At 39.9% G+C, this 17,423-nt stretch overlaps 1 protein-coding gene across 2 annotated transcripts in view; it reads left to right on the forward strand.

The window, feature by feature from the left end:
- Positions 1–17,423, forward strand: part of sergef (secretion regulating guanine nucleotide exchange factor) — a 29,821-nt gene that overhangs the window by 3,204 nt on the left and 9,194 nt on the right. For both annotated transcript variants that reach the window (XM_017706661.2, XM_017706662.1), the window contains exons 2-10: positions 2,530–2,665; positions 2,899–3,054; positions 3,383–3,477; positions 3,837–3,897; positions 4,005–4,118; positions 4,332–4,394; positions 4,736–4,894; positions 6,338–6,501; positions 14,980–15,016. In XM_017706661.2, the coding sequence (XP_017562150.1) occupies positions 2,530–2,665; positions 2,899–3,054; positions 3,383–3,477; positions 3,837–3,897; positions 4,005–4,118; positions 4,332–4,394; positions 4,736–4,894; positions 6,338–6,501; positions 14,980–15,016 (985 nt within the window). The remainder of the gene's footprint in view (positions 1–2,529; positions 2,666–2,898; positions 3,055–3,382; positions 3,478–3,836; positions 3,898–4,004; positions 4,119–4,331; positions 4,395–4,735; positions 4,895–6,337; positions 6,502–14,979; positions 15,017–17,423) is intronic.

Here is a 17,423-nt window from a genome sequence, read left to right on the forward strand (position 1 = left end):
ACAGATGTAAACGGTAGTGTTCTGTGCAGTAACCGAGGTAAACGGTAGTGTTCTGTGCAGTAACAGATGAAACGGTAGTGTTCTGTGCAGTAACAGATGGAAACGGTAGTGTTCTGTGCAGTAACAGATGTAAACGGTAGTGTTCTGTGCAGTAACCGAGGTAAACGGTAGTGTTCTGTGCAGTAACAGATGTAAACGGTAGTGTTCTGTGCAGTAACAGATGTAAACGGTAGTGTTCTGTGCAGTAACCGATGTAAACGGTAGTGTTCTGACAGCAGCAGTACAGTGTATGTAAGGTGCAGTTAATGAGTGCAAGGCTGGCCAAAGTTAAACCGGTTCAGAATGGGAGGGGGAAGAGGTAGTGAGTGAGGTATTCACCAGCCTGATGGCCTGTGAATAGAAGCTATTCATCAGTCTTGTAGTCCTGGACTTCACACTCCTGTGGCGTCTGCCTGAAGGTAGGAGTGTGAAGAGTGTGCTAGGGGTGTGTACTGTCCCTGATTATGTTGTGGGCCCTCCTGATTACCCTGGCATGCTAAATGTCCTGTAGTGAGGGTCAGACTGCTCCTGAGATGGACTGTGCAGTTTTGATCACAGATCAAGGAATGGGTCACTCTCAGGAGCTCAAGTGAAATCCAGAATGGTACCGTTATTGGATACCACCTGTGCAGCAAGTCCAGTCGTGAAATTTCCTCACTACTAAATATTCCAGTCAACTGTCAGTGGTATTATAACAAAGTGGAAAAGATTGGGAACAACAACAACTCAGCCACAAAGTGATGGGCCACGTAAAATGACAGAGTCAATCGCTATAGACCTCCAAACCTCATGTAGCCTTCATAGTAGCTCAAGAACAGCGTAGAGAGATTTATGGAATGGGCTTCCATGGCGGAGCAGCTGTATCCCAGCCTTATATCACCAAGCACAATGCAAAGCGTCGAATGCAGTGGTGTAAAGCACCGTCACTGGACTGTAGAACAGTGGAGACGTGTCCTCTGGAGTGAAGAATCATGCTTCTCCGTCTGGGTTTGGCGGTTGCCAGGAGAACGGTACTTGTCTGACTGCATTGTGCCGAGTGTAAAGTTTGGTTGGGGGGGGGGGGGATTATGGTGTGGGTTTGTTTTTCAGGAGTTGGGCTCGGCCCCTTAGTTCCAGTGAAAAGAACTCTTAATGCTTCAGCAGACCAAGAGATTTTGGACAATTTCATGCTCCCAACTTTGTGGGAAGAGTTTGGGGACGGCCCCTTCCTGTTCTAACATGACTGCGCACCAGTGCATAAGTGACTGCGCACAAGGTCCATAAAGACATGGATGAGTGAGTTTGGTATGGAAGACCTTGACTGGCCTGCACAGAGTCCTGACCTCAACCCTATAGAGCACTTTTGGGATGACTTGGAGCAGAGACTGCAAGCCAGGCTTTCTCATCCAACATTGATGTCTGACATCACAAACGCTCTTCTGGATGAATGGTTAAAAATTCCCATAAACACACTCCTAAATCTTGTGGTAAGCTTTCCCAGAAGAGTTGAAGCTGTTATAGCTGCTAAGGGTAGGCCAACATCACATTAAAATGCATGTGAAGGCAGATGAGCGAATACTTTTGGCAATATAGTGTATTATATACTCTGCAATTTAGTCTTTTTCCAATACTAGAGACAACTGTTTGTAAGTAATTCCTCAAAACTCTGGAAAATACAGTAAAACATTATAAGCGAGAGTTAGGATCAGATTTCATCACAAATAGCCCAGAAGAGTAGGTCAGTACACACTAATGCTGCGTCCACATGTCTGCGTTTGAAAGAACTGTCATTCTGTACCTTACAACCGTGTGCGGCAGACGGCATGGAGACTGCAACTGTTGTCATGGTAACTGCAGTGCAGATGAAAAAGGATGGATATCAGAGACCTTTAGTAGTGTAGGTTGTTTATTTATGGTGATACGAGTCAAAGACTCTGTAGTCTTTCATTTTGTGTTGTGTCTAACACTATGTTTGTCTGGAATTCAATAGCAAGACGTTTGGCGTCTGTGGATCCCCAAAAAAAAAAAATCAGCATCTGGTTTATTACACTGATTTGTTAACCGGCAAAAAGTTGGGGAAACTGAACTGTTGCCAGATCTTTCCGCTCACCGCTGGCGGCTACTCTGAAAACAACAGAGAATCCTTTTTAGCCATCGTCCATCTACCGCACATAATTTGTAATCCAGCTATTTATAAATTCAAGATAAAATCAAAATTGCTTAAATTTCATGCCATTATTTTTTTTAAATGGCAATAAGAACTGAGTTCACCTGTTTCTGTTGAATGACCGCTGATTGGTGTTATGCTTTCCGCTGACTTTCCGCTCATTTTTGTTTTAGTGAGAGTTGTGAGCGCAGATCTCAAGTGCAGTTGGGACTTCTGCGCTGCGTCTAGTGTTAGCTGGCATACTGGCGAGAAGAAACGCTCTGAAAAGACAGTCTGATGAAACTTAAGCTGGTGATGTGGTTTCTCTCTCTCTCTCTCTCTCTCTGTCTCTCTCTCTCTCTCAGGGCGCAAACAGTTTTGGGCAGTTGGGGCAAGGCCATGCTGAAGATCAGGCGGAGCCGCAGTGTGTGGATGACGGACAGGAACGGCAAAGGCTCCGGGCTATTACCGGAGGGGGCGGTCATTCAGCGCTCATCACTGGTAAGTCATGTTATGAAAATCTTTGTAGTGGATTGTGTAAAAGGGAAACCACATTCACACGTTTTAAAACACTGTAAACCTTCATTTACCACGTACACATGACCCGTGCCCTCACTGTCAACAGCCCATCTGACAGGCTCATTTCAGCTTTTAGGTATTTGTGGAAACGGTGCCCTCTAGTCCTCTCTGTAGTAACAAGGAGTGCTCTCTTCCTCTCTCTATCCTTTCTCTAGAGACTGGAGAGCTGCTGGTATGTGGACAAAATCACAAAGGACAGCTAGGACTTGGCCACATCTCAGATGTTACAAACTTTCAGCATTGCCCTTTGCCTGGCAATCAGACTGTTCAGCAAGTGTCTTGTGGCTGGGACTTCACCATCCTTCTTACAGGTAACTTAAAGGAATGATTCACTAAAAAATCAAATTGTCAGAATTTTCTTCTTACCTCAAACATAGTTGGTCAGCCAAAACTTGTTTGGTTTCTGTGCTTTACTTCTTTTGTGTTTTATTGCAGCTATAAGGCTTATATAGCTAAAAATACTGGCAGACAATGTCAACTAAAATGTATTTGTGTGAGTGTGTTTTTATATTAGCATTGTAGCTCTAGAGTCAAAAGATGCGAACTTCAGATGTCTTGGCCATTGCCTCTGTAGGGAGTAAGGTGAAAATTGTGCAAATTAGATATTTCTCTTTTTACATGGTTGGCTGTGTTTGGCAGATAATGGTCATGTGTTGGCGTGTGGTTCCAATGCTTTTGGACAGCTGGGCGTCTCAGCAGAGATAAAACACACAGCGGAGCCTCTGCTGATCAAGGTACAGAAACTAAATGCTATGCATTAAATCTTTGTGTGTATACTTTTGACTTTATTAATACTATGCAACTCTTATTTTATTATTATTCTTATTTTGTTGTAAATAGTCTAGAGATTTAGCTTAAAATTTTTATTATTTATAATGTTGATGATGTTTATAATGTTTCCCCTTTCTATTACTGAGTGCCTTACTCCTGTTACTCTTATCTTATCTTATCTTACTAACTTAGATATCACTTGACATTGCAATATATTGAGAAAATGTATTTATTTTGAAATTTAGCAGTACAGTCCTTCTTAGAATCATGGTTAATAATGCAGTACAAGTTAAATTAATTCTGTTTAGTGTTTTCTTTTTAGTCTTTGAGTGAGCCCGTCATCAGTGTAGCAACTGGGCTTAGACATGCACTTGCAGTAACAGGTATGACCTCTCTTATTTTCTTTCTTTTGCTCTCACTTTGTCCCTCCTTTTGTCCCTCCCTTCATACATTGTCTGCACTCACTGTGTGTGTATTTGTACATGTGAAGGTTCAGGTGGTGTGCATCAGTGGGGTACAGGTCTGTCTGCTCAAGCAAAACGTGCACTGAATCCACAACCTGTTCCTGTCCACCTCGCCTGCAAGGAGCCCCATTTGGTTCCAGGTAATTACACACACACACACACACACGCGCACACACACACACACACACACACACACACTCATTTCTGCAGCTAATAGAAATAAACTATTGTGCTGTGTCTGATGAGACCTTTCTCTATGTACCTGTATGTAGCTATGTGTTCTGAACAGTAACTGCTGCTTGTAGAAAACATTTCTATTCTTGCCTAAACCTTACTTCTACTTTTATCTATAGGACTGGACCAGGTAACCTGCCAGAAAGTGGTTGCAGGCTCTGCCCATTCTGCCTGTTTGACAGGTGATCTTCTTCAGGTTATCTTCTTTCTCTGATCTGGAATCACATTCCTTCTCATAAACCATTGAATGTTGTCTGCTACATGTGGGAAAATTATTCTGCAAAATTGGTTGCAAAAATTACCAACAAGCCTGACAATGGTAATGATTGCTGCTGTGTGTCAGATGTCTACCACTAAGAAGGCAAAGAAATTTCAGCAATCACTACAGCACTAGGGTTGCTGGACTAGGTCAAAACTGAACTTTTAGATTCAAATCAGCCGACCCCTTTAAAGCTGGAACATGTAACTACCGTTAAGTAAATGTGACTGAGCTTTTTCGTTTGTTGATTGTTTTATCCTGTAGTGGCTGGTGATATATTCCTATGGGGCAGTAATAAATATGGCCAGTTGTGCAACAAAGAGTCCTTCCTGCCTCTTCCTACTGCTTTAGATGGCTCACTTCTAAAAGGGGAGAGAGTATGTGCTATACACAGTGGCTGGACACACCTGATTGCCCAAACAGGTATGAACACGTACACACACATAATGTTTCTCTAGTCTTAGGCTTGGTACCAGATGCCTAGAGTGTTTGGGGATAGGAAATATTAGCTTGGAAACTGAACAGACTGGTATGTTTGTGGGTTTGATGGCTCCCTTCGCTTCTACTGAGATACCACTCTGAAAAGTGGCAGCAGAAACTGCTGTGTCTTATAATAACATATACTGTGATATTATTGTCATGGGCAAATGCAACACTGCAACTATATTTTGCTTATACAAGCTGCAAAAGAGTTTTTTTTAGAAATGTGCAGAAGCTCTGGTATCACAGGGTTCCACTATAGGGTCTGCTACATTGGGATCGCATTCTTCAGCTTATATTTGAGTCGTTTTAGAGTGTTATTGATTTGAGTGCCTACACAGCTCACTGTTCAGACTCATTGTGATATCTTGAGTGCCAAGGGTCTACCAACCAGCCCGAAAGAAAAGACGTGAAGGCCATTAGGATTGTCAAAATCAGAAGATTCCAGAAATAAATGAATACCCCTGTGCCACTATCGAAAGTGCCTATATATATATATATATATATATATATATATATATATATATATATATATATATATATATATATATATATATATGTATATATGTGTGTGTGTGTGTATATGTGTGTGTGTGTGTGTGTGTGTGTGTGTGTGTTATGATAAAAAGTAAATTGTGATAAAATTATAGGTAATTATTTTGAGTTTTTTGTTCAGTTTCTGTATTGCCACATACCTACCATATGTAAAACTTCTCAGAGTGCTCATCCCTCAAATAAGATCCTGTCCAGGTCTTATAAGACATGCATTTGCATTAGCCTAGAGTTATGTGTACTTTTCTAGCTTGTGAGGATTTTGCATCTAAAATAGCTATTAAAGGGAATGAATTTGAAGTTGTGTTTTCAGATTTATACTGGAATCGTACGATTGATTCAGTGAAACAGATCCAACGCCTGGTTTGCTGGAAAAAAAGGCAAACATCCATCAAAAAAAAGCCTGGTTCTACAGCAGTGGTTATATGAATCTAGGAGAAATTATCACCTGGAAGTTTAAAGTTTTTGGGTACACACTTTTTGAAAAGGGTTTTATAGATACAACAAAGGGTTCTTCTATTGTTACAAGATATATTACAACACATATATAAGCTTGACATCATAACAATAAAAAAGTCCTTTTTGGTGTTCTATAGAACCCTTTTCAAAATGGTTCTACATAGAACTATTACAGCACATTCTCCATCAGTCTGAAGAACCCTTTTCACAATATAAGAATCCTTTAATCAAGCAAAGGGGTCTTTGAGTGTTCATGGTCATGACTCATTTTCCTCTCTTAAGAACCCTTGAAGAGCCGTCATTTGTAAGTGTGTACATTAACCTCTTCAGGGGGAATCAATGTCTTATTAAGTGCATCCTGTCTATATCTTTTAGAGACTGGGAGAGTCTTTACTTGGGGCAGAGCCAGTTATGGACAACTTGGCAGAAGAGGACAAACCAATGATGTTACAAGTCCAGAGTCAGATGCCTCCTTGGCAGACTCTAGCAGTGAGATAAGCTTGCCTTCAGAGGTCAAGACACTTAATGGAGCCACTCAGGTATGAGGACAGTGTAATATTTGAGCACACTATTTGACAGCATTTAGAACAAGCTAAACAAACTACTGTAACATATGCCTGGGTCTTAGGAGGATAGACTGTGTTTGAATTAGCATGCTGTGTTCTGTATAATGCATGCTGTATTAGTACAGTGTACTGCGTGATACTTTATAGTAGTAAACAGTGTAGTATCCAGTATGCAACAATTAGTATCATGTACCACAGTACAAGGTCGCATGAGCTGTCCTCCTTAAGTGACCCTGCCGAATGGGATGCAGTATATAATGGAGACAGCTCTGGCTGCATACTGGAATATTCAACCAGAGTATTATATTATTTAGATTATCTTTGGCACGCTGAAGAAATTCATGTTGGTCATATACTGCACATACTGCCTGCTACTAGGCACAATCAGTGCGCAAGCAGCATGTAGTAGGCTGTTTTAGCCAGAACTCTAGACTCACCACGGTGATGGTAGACACAGTAATGAGGGTGCAGTGTGCAAAGAGAGCCAGCAGGTGGGGACATGACTATAAAGATTCCCTCTTTTTCTTGCATCCTGCCCAGATACAGCATTCACACTTACTGAAGGTCACCACTAACCTTGGAGATGCAACATCTGTGTGTGTGGAGGGGTATATAGAGAACAACATTATCCATTGAACTGTTTGAATTTTAGTTGTGCTGAATGTGTTTGAAACCTTGAAATGAATGTGGATCGAAGCCTCGTAAGTAAGGTGACTCGAGTGAACTTGTGCACGTGTGTGTGGGAGAGAGAGAACGAGAGGGCAGAGCATAATCGGGAGAAAAAGAAGAAAGATCCGAGGCAATGTGAGATACAGACAGACGTGACATCTGTGCCATGCAGAATTTGTCTCTTGGTGGAGTTTTCTAGGTACAGAGTGGGCCTGTCTAAACCCTGCCACAGTAGCTCTACATTTCTCTCTCTGCTCAGAGCAGTGGACAGGTGTCCTTATGCGACTTGTCTTTGTACACCCCGCCTCTTTCCTGCCAGTGCGCCACTTATCATGTTTAATCTTCAAAAGCTGCTGATGCCACAGTGTCCCCGTCTCTTCTGCATGGTGTATGCTGATGAGAGAAGGGGCAAAGGAAGGGTGAAACATGCTGTAATTCTCACTAAAAGTGAGAGGACAAGGAGTGGAGGAGCCTGAGTATGAGCCCTGAGTATTTGTTGTGCTGTCAGCAAGAGACTGCAGTGTTGAAATCTAAAGTTTCCATCCTCACCACTTATTGACAGAAAGTCCTTGCCTAGGGCTTAATGTTAAGCTTCATCTAAAGCTATTCAGTAAGGTCATCCAAACGAAAGGCGTTTTACTGCATCTAGCGAAGGTGTCAGGAACAGAATAAATTTAGTCCACAATTAATGGCCCCTGCAAGATGATTAGAATAGCCATTTAACTGTACCTGATAGATGTATTCAACTAATGACTCGGCCTCATTTTTTTTTTTAAAATCCACAATGTCAGTGACAATATTTCAAGGAATATACCAGTGTTGATGACTGCTGTATCTGTACAGTTGTTTAAACCAGCCATAATTCTGTCAGAAAAGTTTATATGAAACATTGTTTTAAACAACCTATATTCTCAAAGTGTTGAAATTGTAGTTTTGAATTCACATATATAGTCACATATTCTGAATGTATGCTGAATGAATTCAGCAGCGGCTGAGTGACTTCTGTCACACATCAGTGTTCTTTGTTACCTACAGGGAATACATCCAAATTATTGTAGGTGGCACCGTGCTGCAGTGTTTCTTTGAACACTGAAAAACACTAGAAAATATTTATATTACTTGCACTCAGTGGAAAAAAGCCCTTAAAGGGAAATTCCACTCAATTCCACATATAAGCAGAGTCTTTCACAGATTTGATATGAAATGTGCCAATCTAGAGATACTTACAGAGTCAGAACTTCACACAGTGGTGGTGATAGTAATCAGACATCCGAAGTGTTTAATACCTCTAGACGACATGAAAAAGTGTTATTACATTAAGTGGATAAGCATACACTGAATACCCTGAGACATTGTTTTGTCGTAGTTTTGATTTTGACATATTTTATTAAATACATTTATAATGAAGGGGTACTTGGCAGGCAAATGTTCAGATTTACCTCCGTTTTGCTGTTATCAACTTTATGGATAAAAGCTCAGCTGACACAAGTGGGCTATATTTACATTGTAGACATAATCCCCGTTTTTTTGTTTGTTTTTTTATCACTGCCATTGTAAAGAGGTAAGCTTCTCTACAGCATGCTATTTTATACCAAACCACTCTGAATGACTTTGTTTCTCAATTCAACTCAAATTATGAGAAATACATGCTTTTAATGGCAAAGCAATATGTAAGAGAGAGATGGATCCTTGGTAATAAACACTCATTTCTTTTCAGATTAGTTCATTCACACAATGTCACAAAGTTTCTTGCTGAGCTGGGTGTTAGATTTAGGAAGCCCATGAGGGGCCAGTGGGAGCTGTAGTCTCAGCAGCAGATGGAGAGGTCTGTGCCATATGTATTGTGCACATCAGTGCCAGAGTTCTTGTCTAAACAAACTGTTCCCCACTCTTAAATAATTATAAGAATATACTACTATACTGGAGTTTCATATCTGTAACGTTTTACTCAATTTTTAGAGGATGGACAGTCTGGAAGAGAAGGACAGTCTCCTAACGGTCTCCACTGCACTTGCCTATAGTGATCATAATAAGTTATGAAAACTGAACCTTTTTTTCTTGCTATTATTCTTTAACATTTGGCTGATATCAGCCATGGTTTCCTGTAAGACTGTTGCCATTAAGAATAATGAGGGTATCCTGTTCCACTGCTGCAGGCACATGCTACTAACTGGCAGTAGTGACTAATCTGGGATGACCTGTATGCAAAGACAGCTCATTGATTCAGAAACGGATCTTTTTCTGTCTCTCTGTCTTTTAGTATCTCTCTTACACTCTTTCTCTCATTCAGACTTCATTTAGCCTGAGATCCTTTGAATTTGAAAAGTATACGTTTCCCAAACATCACACAAAATAGTATGTTGTTTGTGCCTGTCTTGTACACAGTCTAGAAAGCCCATACATAAGCTAGAAGCTGACATGTTATCAGTTAATAGTCTGTGGCCTTTGAAAGCCAATTATCTCCACAACACATCCACCTTCATGCATTACATTGGTGAAGGTTCTGTTCTGAATGACTGATCTTCTTTTTACAAACTCAGCTGTAGTGTTTGTGGACAGATAACTCTATTTTAATCATATTTGCTCTGACAGTAGCACCAAGTACCAGAGACTTGACAGCAGGCCTTTTTCTGGTAATCAACAATAGTGTCTATTTTCTTCTCCCATTATGTATCCAGTAGTAATGCATGGAGAATTTGTTTTTGACTCTTTCTGTAGGCAAAATACATTCATGCTCTTTTATTCCGAAAAGAAAAGCATTTTTCATATGTTTAACAGTCACTGCTTGATTTACAAAAGTTAAGTCTGTTTCTTTCCCTGTTGATAACTGAACGTAAATAAATATAAGAATTGCACCCTGAATTTTAAGTGTCCCCAAAAAGTTCCCTTTTATCACTTTTAGCACAACATCAAACTGAATGTATCACACTTTATGTATAGAGAATTTCCTGCTTTCATTTACAATTTCGTCTTTCATTTACATGTTTTTGAATTAAGCTCAACGAATGAAAAAGGACCCAAATTACATTTTGTTTGTTGTGACATAAACAATATGATATATAAATGCCACCTAGTTTGACATTTTTTTAATGATGAACTTAATGTTTTTTTTTTAAGTATGATACAAATACCTTTGAAGTCTCTCTATGTTGCCTCATGCGTTTTACCCCAGCGAGGTAAGTTAAGTGATACTTTTTTGATCCCACAACCGGGGAAATTCCACCACCGCATTTAACCCATCCATGAAGTAAAACACCACATACACACTAGTGAACACACACACTAGGGGGCAGTGAGCACACACTTGCCCGGAGCAGTGGGCAGCCCTATCCACGGCGCCCAGGGGGCAGTTGGGGGTTAAGTGTCTTGCTCAAGGACACCTCAGTCATGGACTGTCGGCCTTCCGGTCACAGGGCCAGATCCCTAACCTCCAGCCCACGACCGCCCGTAAGAAGTCATGAATGGCCGTCTCCATTAAAGTGTATGACATACACGTGTTTCAGGGGGCTCTGTAAATGTGTAAACAGTACAGGACCCTTTTTAAGCTACAGATTGCTGCACTTGCAGCAATGGCAATGCATAAAAATTGCTTTGACCTGACCTGTGATCGTGAGGGTCAGCTCTGCAGCAACCCAAGTATTCTTGTTTTTCAGACAGTTGTCCTGAGTGTTCTGGGTAGCCCTCTGTCCAGTGTCCAGGGGCTGTTTTGACACAGACTGTGTATTTGCTGGTATTTCTGCTGTGCTTTCTAGTCCTTTGGTGAAAGGAAAGTGTGTTGTGTAGGTGATGTTAAGAAAGACCGACAGGTTCAAGACATGCTTTCAGTGTGGCTCCTGCTTAATTTTGTGTGTGTGGATGTATGTCTGTGTTTATAATTAATGCACTATGACCTGATAACTTCACTGTGAGACATGTTTTGCTGAATATGGTAAGGTCTAATCTGGAGAGACTGTGGGGTACATTCTTTTTAGGTATAGGGACAGCAAAGTCAAGACAGCTTTTTTTCTTACAAGGGCAGCACAATATTGTGTTTTTTTATTGTTATCGTGATATGAGTTTCAGAAATAAACTCAGCGCTAAGAGCTGCAATGACAGAACCTCATACAGTCGGCACTAGAGAGACGTCATTACATTACCAGCACAAATTGTTTTGAAGCCTAATGTTTTTCAGACTGTCAGTACACAAAAAATTGCTTTCAGTTTTGATGTAAGTAGCTGTTAGTATTTTTCTTGTGAAAAATGTTGCTATTCTAATTTTAGATTTTGCTATTCGCTTAAAGAAGTGGTAGGTTAGTTTTTTGTCTTGCATCACATCCAGTCAGATGCACACTATTTTAATAACAGGTCATCATTTCTAATGTTGTCATTGTGATATTTGAAAGCTTTATTGAGCATCGCATTCTACATCAGTATTGTACTGCCCTGCTGTATACTGAATCAGTTTAGACTTCAAATAAAGACAATAGTGTATTCATCAGTTAACCAGGTTGTTTAACAAAATCCTGGAGAGTGAGAGGATGCCTGATGAGTGGAGAAGCAGTGTACTGGTCCCCATTTTTAAGAACAAGGGTGATGTGCAGAGCTGCAGTAACTACAGAGGTATAAAGTTGATGAGCCACACCATGAAGGTATGGGAAAGAGTTGTTGAAGCAAGGCTAAGGCGAGAGGTTCAGATCAGTGAGCAGCAGTTTGGTTTCATGCCCAGAAAGAGAACCACAGATGCAATTTTTGCGTTGAGAGTGTTGGTAGAGAAGTACAGAGAAGGTCAGTCTTTGTGGATCTAGAGAAGGCATATGATAGGGTGCCAAGACAGGAACTGTGGTACTGTATGAGGAAGTCAGGTGTAGCTGAAAAGTATGTTAGGGTGGTGCAGGACATGTATGAGGATAGTGAGACAGTGGTGAGGTGTGCAGTTGGAGTGACAAATGGTTTCAAGGTGAAGGTAGGGTTACATCAGGGATCAGCTTTGAGCCCCTTCTTGTTTGCAATGGTGATGGACAGGTTGACAGATGAGGTCAGGCAGGAGGCTCCATGGACTATGATGTTTGCAGATGACATTGTAATCTGTGGTGAGAGTAGAGAGCAGGTGGAAGAGAATCTGGAGAGGTGGAGGTTTGCACTGGAGAGGAGAGGAATGAAGGTCAGTAGAGACAAGACGGAATACATGTGTGTGAATGAGAGGGAGGCAGGTGGAAAGGTGAAGATGCAAGGAGTAGAGGTCATAAAGGTGGATGACTTCAAATATCTTGGGTCAACCATCCAGAGCAATGGACAGTGTAGAAGAGGGTGCAGGCAGGATGGAGTGGGTGGAGACGGGTGTCAGGGCTGATGTGTGACAGAAGGATAGCAGCAAGAGTGAAAGGGAAGGTTTACAAGACAGTAGTGCATCCTGCTATGATGTATGGTTTGGAGACTGTGGCTCTGTCTAAAAGACAGGAGGCTGAGCTGGAGGTGGCGGAGATGAAGATGCTGAGATTTTCATTGGGAGTGACAAGGATGGACAAGATTAGAAATGAGCAGATCAGAGGGACAGTGAAGGTGGAGCAGTTTGTAGATAAAGCCAGAGAGGCCAGGTTGAGATGGTTTGGACATGTGTTGAGGAGGAATAATGGATATATTGGGCAAAGAATGTTGGAGATGGAGCTGCCGGGTAGAAGGAGAAGAGGTAGACCTCAGAGAAGGTTTATGGATGTAGTGAAGGTGGACATGGAGATGGTTGGTGTGAAAGTAGAGGAGGCAATGGATAGGGCAAGATGGAGGCAGATGATAAAAAAATAGAAAGCAGCAATGTTTATAGAAATAACTGCACACAAGAATCCTTGCAATAAAATGACATTTAGTAAATAAAGTTTGCTATTATCAACATATTTGTAAATTTGAGCTGGAGTTTGCAGACCTGGCGCTTGAGTATAAATAAAATCATGCTTAAGGATCAGAAATGCCATCATGGCAGACTTAGCAGCCCTAGAAGTCCTCAGTGCAGTGCTTGAACATGAAAGGGTAAAGAATAGACTCATGGAAGACAATGGGTTTTGTGTGTTAATGCATATGATTAATAATAGAAAGGCTCTGTATGCTGTACCCACAAGTGTGACGCTATATCCACGGCTTTCACTTTTTTACTTCCGATCCACACTGCTTGAGAATCTGCATGAATTTACCAATCCTCTAGAAACAAATTACAGTCTGAACAGTAGCTTCCCAGTTTTCCAGTGAATTCAGTTTTGCAGAATGCCTTCTGGACTTTTGGTTTGACGTTTATTACTAACCATGTAAATTAAATTAATAATATTGTCAAGATCTACTTTTCCTCTATCACATAAAATCATACTGGGTTTCAGGATGACATCTGTGCTTTATCCCTTTCCATTGCCTGTCACCACATTACATAAGTGCTGTGGTTTTCTCTTATAATTCTCTGTGTCTTCCTCATATTGAGCTCTGATTCTGGAAACAGCTGATTATCTGCTTGCATCCTTAGGGATTTCCAAGACCATGCAGAGTGATGATGATTGTTATAATGATTTGAATGACAGGCCAGGAATATTAAATGTAAACCACTTCCCCCAACACATACACATTGTTGTACAGTGTTCAAATTGTTAATGTATTACTTTCCAAGATTATCAAGTTTCTCGTTATATTCTCTTTTTATCCTCCAGAAAAGTTAGAAGAACCAGCAATAACAGCCACATGTACTAACAGAAACTGATGATCCCAGTAATTAACTTAAAACTAGGCTAGTAAAAGTACTGAAACTTTAGGGAGACAAACTTTTCTTCTGTAGGTCTGTAGGTCTGTATTTCGTATTTTATTTAGGCCATTATTTTTGTAGCATATCCCTTCTTTTAGATGACAGCTTGAAGTACTCGAGGCATGGACCACATGAGTTTGCATGACTGATGCTCAGCCAGGCTTGTTGGTTTTTCTCTTTGGGATGGCCAGAGCGTGGCAGGCTTTTGAACACTTCCGTACATTTTTCACTTTTGATTTTGGAATTTTCAGTGTATCTAATCTTTCTAACTTTCCCTCACATGCATTTTATTACAAAGAGACAGTTTTCTAGCTTCAACTATCTTTCAGAATGTTAGTGTACATTTGAGATCTCTGGGTTTAATGTGTATGCATTTAGATTAGGATTAGTGTCCCAATATTTGTTTTGAAGTAAAATAGTGTTTTCTAGCTTGCTATTGCACAGTTCAACTTTTGATTCATGAGTTATAATACAGCTGAAATTGTTTACTTGAATGTAGTAAAGCACATTTTCTGTAATACAGTCACAACATAAATAATTCTAAAAAATAAATGATGATAGATGATAAACACAGTCTGTCTGATCTAAGTTGCTATGCCTACTGTCTGACCCAATTGAAATACTTATTCAAAGAGGACCGGCAGTATGCCAGACTGCATATACATGTTGTCTTACAGCACTTAAATGAGCACTGAATTAAGAATGGATTGTAATGTATTGTACTGCACTTATGTGTTGTATTGCACTGTTCTGTGTTCAACTCTGCTTCTTTTCTCTGGGTATCCTGTTTCTAGCAGTATCTGAGCTCAGGACTAGCTTTCTAGCTTTCTAACCTGTTGGTAACTAGCAAAGATGCTTTCTCTAGATAGACCAAGCACTTCTTGTAGGTCTCTGGATAAGAGCGTCTGCTAAATGCTGTAAATGTAAATTTCTTGTTGGAAAGCCTGAGAAACTAAAGGTTTCATTAAAAAGAATTGAATGTTGGTAGAGGGTTTGTTTTTTCTAACTGATGTTTTTTATGAATACAGATTGCATGTGGATCAGAACACAACCTTGCTGTTGTTGGTGAGTACATTTACGGTCTCTGTATTTGTATGTATGACTGTGTCTGTGCATGCATGTACAGTCGAATGCAACCGTCTGGGAACTCTGTGTCCAATTACATGTTTGGTTAATTTTGTCTCTACATGAAAGAAACCTCTGCACATTTTCATGCATGATTAATGTTTATTTTCTGAATTTAACATAGTTAGAATTTATGAATTGAACATAAAATGTGGCCTGTAAGCCTGGATTTTAGGCCAGTTATTGCGAGCTAACATACAAATTTGCACATAAGAGTAAGAACACTCTGACAAATTATAAATGTTACATCCAAGTGTACAGGCATGTGAAGAAGTAAGTTTATCCCATGAAATGTTGAGAGGGTTTCAACATATTTGGAAAGTCTTTTAAAGAGTGTTGATAGATGATAAGGTGAAATAATTTAACAACACCTAGAATTAAAATTTTTGTCCTCCTTTATATAATTCAAATAAACAGTAATGTAATTTTCTAATATGGAAAAAGTAAGTACTTCAAATGTGCCATATTGAAATCTGGTGCACACAATCAGGTACTAATGATTAGAACACTTTTATAGAATATTTTTGTGGAAGCTGTCATATTTAAACCTCATATATCTGTTCTGGTTTGCTCTTTGTTACTGTGTCATCATGCCAAGTTCAGAAGAGTTCTCTGAGGCATTCAGAAAGAAAGTTGTAGATGCCTGTGAGTCTGGGAATGTGTTTAAGAAGAGATTCAAATATTGTATAACAATCATTCCACTCTCCGGAAGATCTTGTACAAGTAGAGAAGATTTAAAACAACTGCCAACTTATCAAAGCCAGGCTGCCCCAGCAAGTTTTACCCAAGAGCAGACAGTAAACTTTTGCCACCATTGATGTAAAAGTTGAAGCATCTACCATTAGAAAATTACTGCACAAATTTGACTTACATGGGAGGTGTGCCAGAAGGAAGCGTTTGGTGTATAAAGAGAACATTGGGTCAGGACTAAAGTTTGCTAGTGAATATCTAGACATGGACTAGAACTTCCAGAACAATGGACTATGGACTGGCAAGTCAAAGATAGATTTATTTGGCCAAAGCACCAGAAGCCATGTTTGGTAAAAATCAAGGAATGCATTTGATCAAAAGAACCTCATACCACCTATAAAGCATGGTGGTGGAAATGTTATGGTTTGGGGCTTCTTTGCAATCATGGAATCGAGTGCTTGAGGAAAATGCGAGAGCATATGTAAAAATCTGAAGCTGAAGAAGTGCACTTTCCAGCATGGAATGGTTCAAAAGCAAGACATGGAGTGGTATGGAATGGCCAGTCAAAGCCTAGATCTGAATCCCACTGAAATGCTGTGGGAGGGATTTGAAATGGGCTGTACATGCAAGAAACACTTCAAACATTGGAAATGGGTAAAAAATTCTTCAAAATATTGTGTGAAAAGCCCTGGTTTGCTGATTGTAACTCATCTCGTACAGTGGATAGAGAATAGGTGAAGCTAAAGTTCCACCTCAAATGATGTAGCAGTTACATTCAGACGCCTGCTGAAATTTGAAATAAGAAGAAGCTAACATCAATCTTCAGAGATTAGCATATAAAATTCAGCACAGAGGTGTGAATCTGGTACTGGCTGACATAGCAGGCAGTGATTTACAAAGTTCAGTACTTATTTGCATTACTGATTACTGCAGTTTTCATATCATGTAAAGATGGACAACAGTGGCAATAATTGCAAAAAAAAAAAAAACTGGCATTGAGAAATCAAGAATAGAAAAGCAGCTTAAGGAGGATGATCAGCTGTTAGAAACGCTGACCTTAACTTACTTATCTAAGATTAGTTTGTAGCATATTGACTGTCATTATTATGACATATTTAAGATAAAAAGCTTTTGCCAGTTTTTATCTAAAACAATAAAAAAGAGCAAGAAATGAAGATAAAAATGCACAGGAAAGTTATTTTATGCAAAAGCAGTGCTATGTGTGTGTGTAGGTGTGTAACAGGAGAAATACATTTAGACGTGTGTATACTCCCAGTCTGAAAACCAGAGTGGTGATAATGAAAAAGCAAGCAAATGACAAAGAAGCAATAAGTAAGGAAAGTGGATAAAGGCTAAATATTGTGTTGCTGTATGAATAACAGCTAAAATAAAATGCTGTTTAATTTCTGTGGGTCTAAGTTTTGATTATTGTGGTATATTTCTCCGACATTGAGAAAACACATCAGAATTGTGAGGGTTGAGGGTGCTGATACCAATGGAGGATTTGTGACAGAAATCCTTTAGCTATTAAGAGATAGCGCTAATACCATACTGTACGAATTAACCACAACTTTGGTTTTGATACCTTGGAGAGTTTATGTCTGACTTTCTGTAATAGGAATCCTTTAACCTCTCATTAATTTGAGGATAGATGTGT

This window comes from Pygocentrus nattereri, chromosome 11 (genome assembly GCF_015220715.1).
Source record: "Pygocentrus nattereri isolate fPygNat1 chromosome 11, fPygNat1.pri, whole genome shotgun sequence".
In the NCBI taxonomy this organism is placed as follows: domain Eukaryota; kingdom Metazoa; phylum Chordata; class Actinopteri; order Characiformes; family Serrasalmidae; genus Pygocentrus; species Pygocentrus nattereri.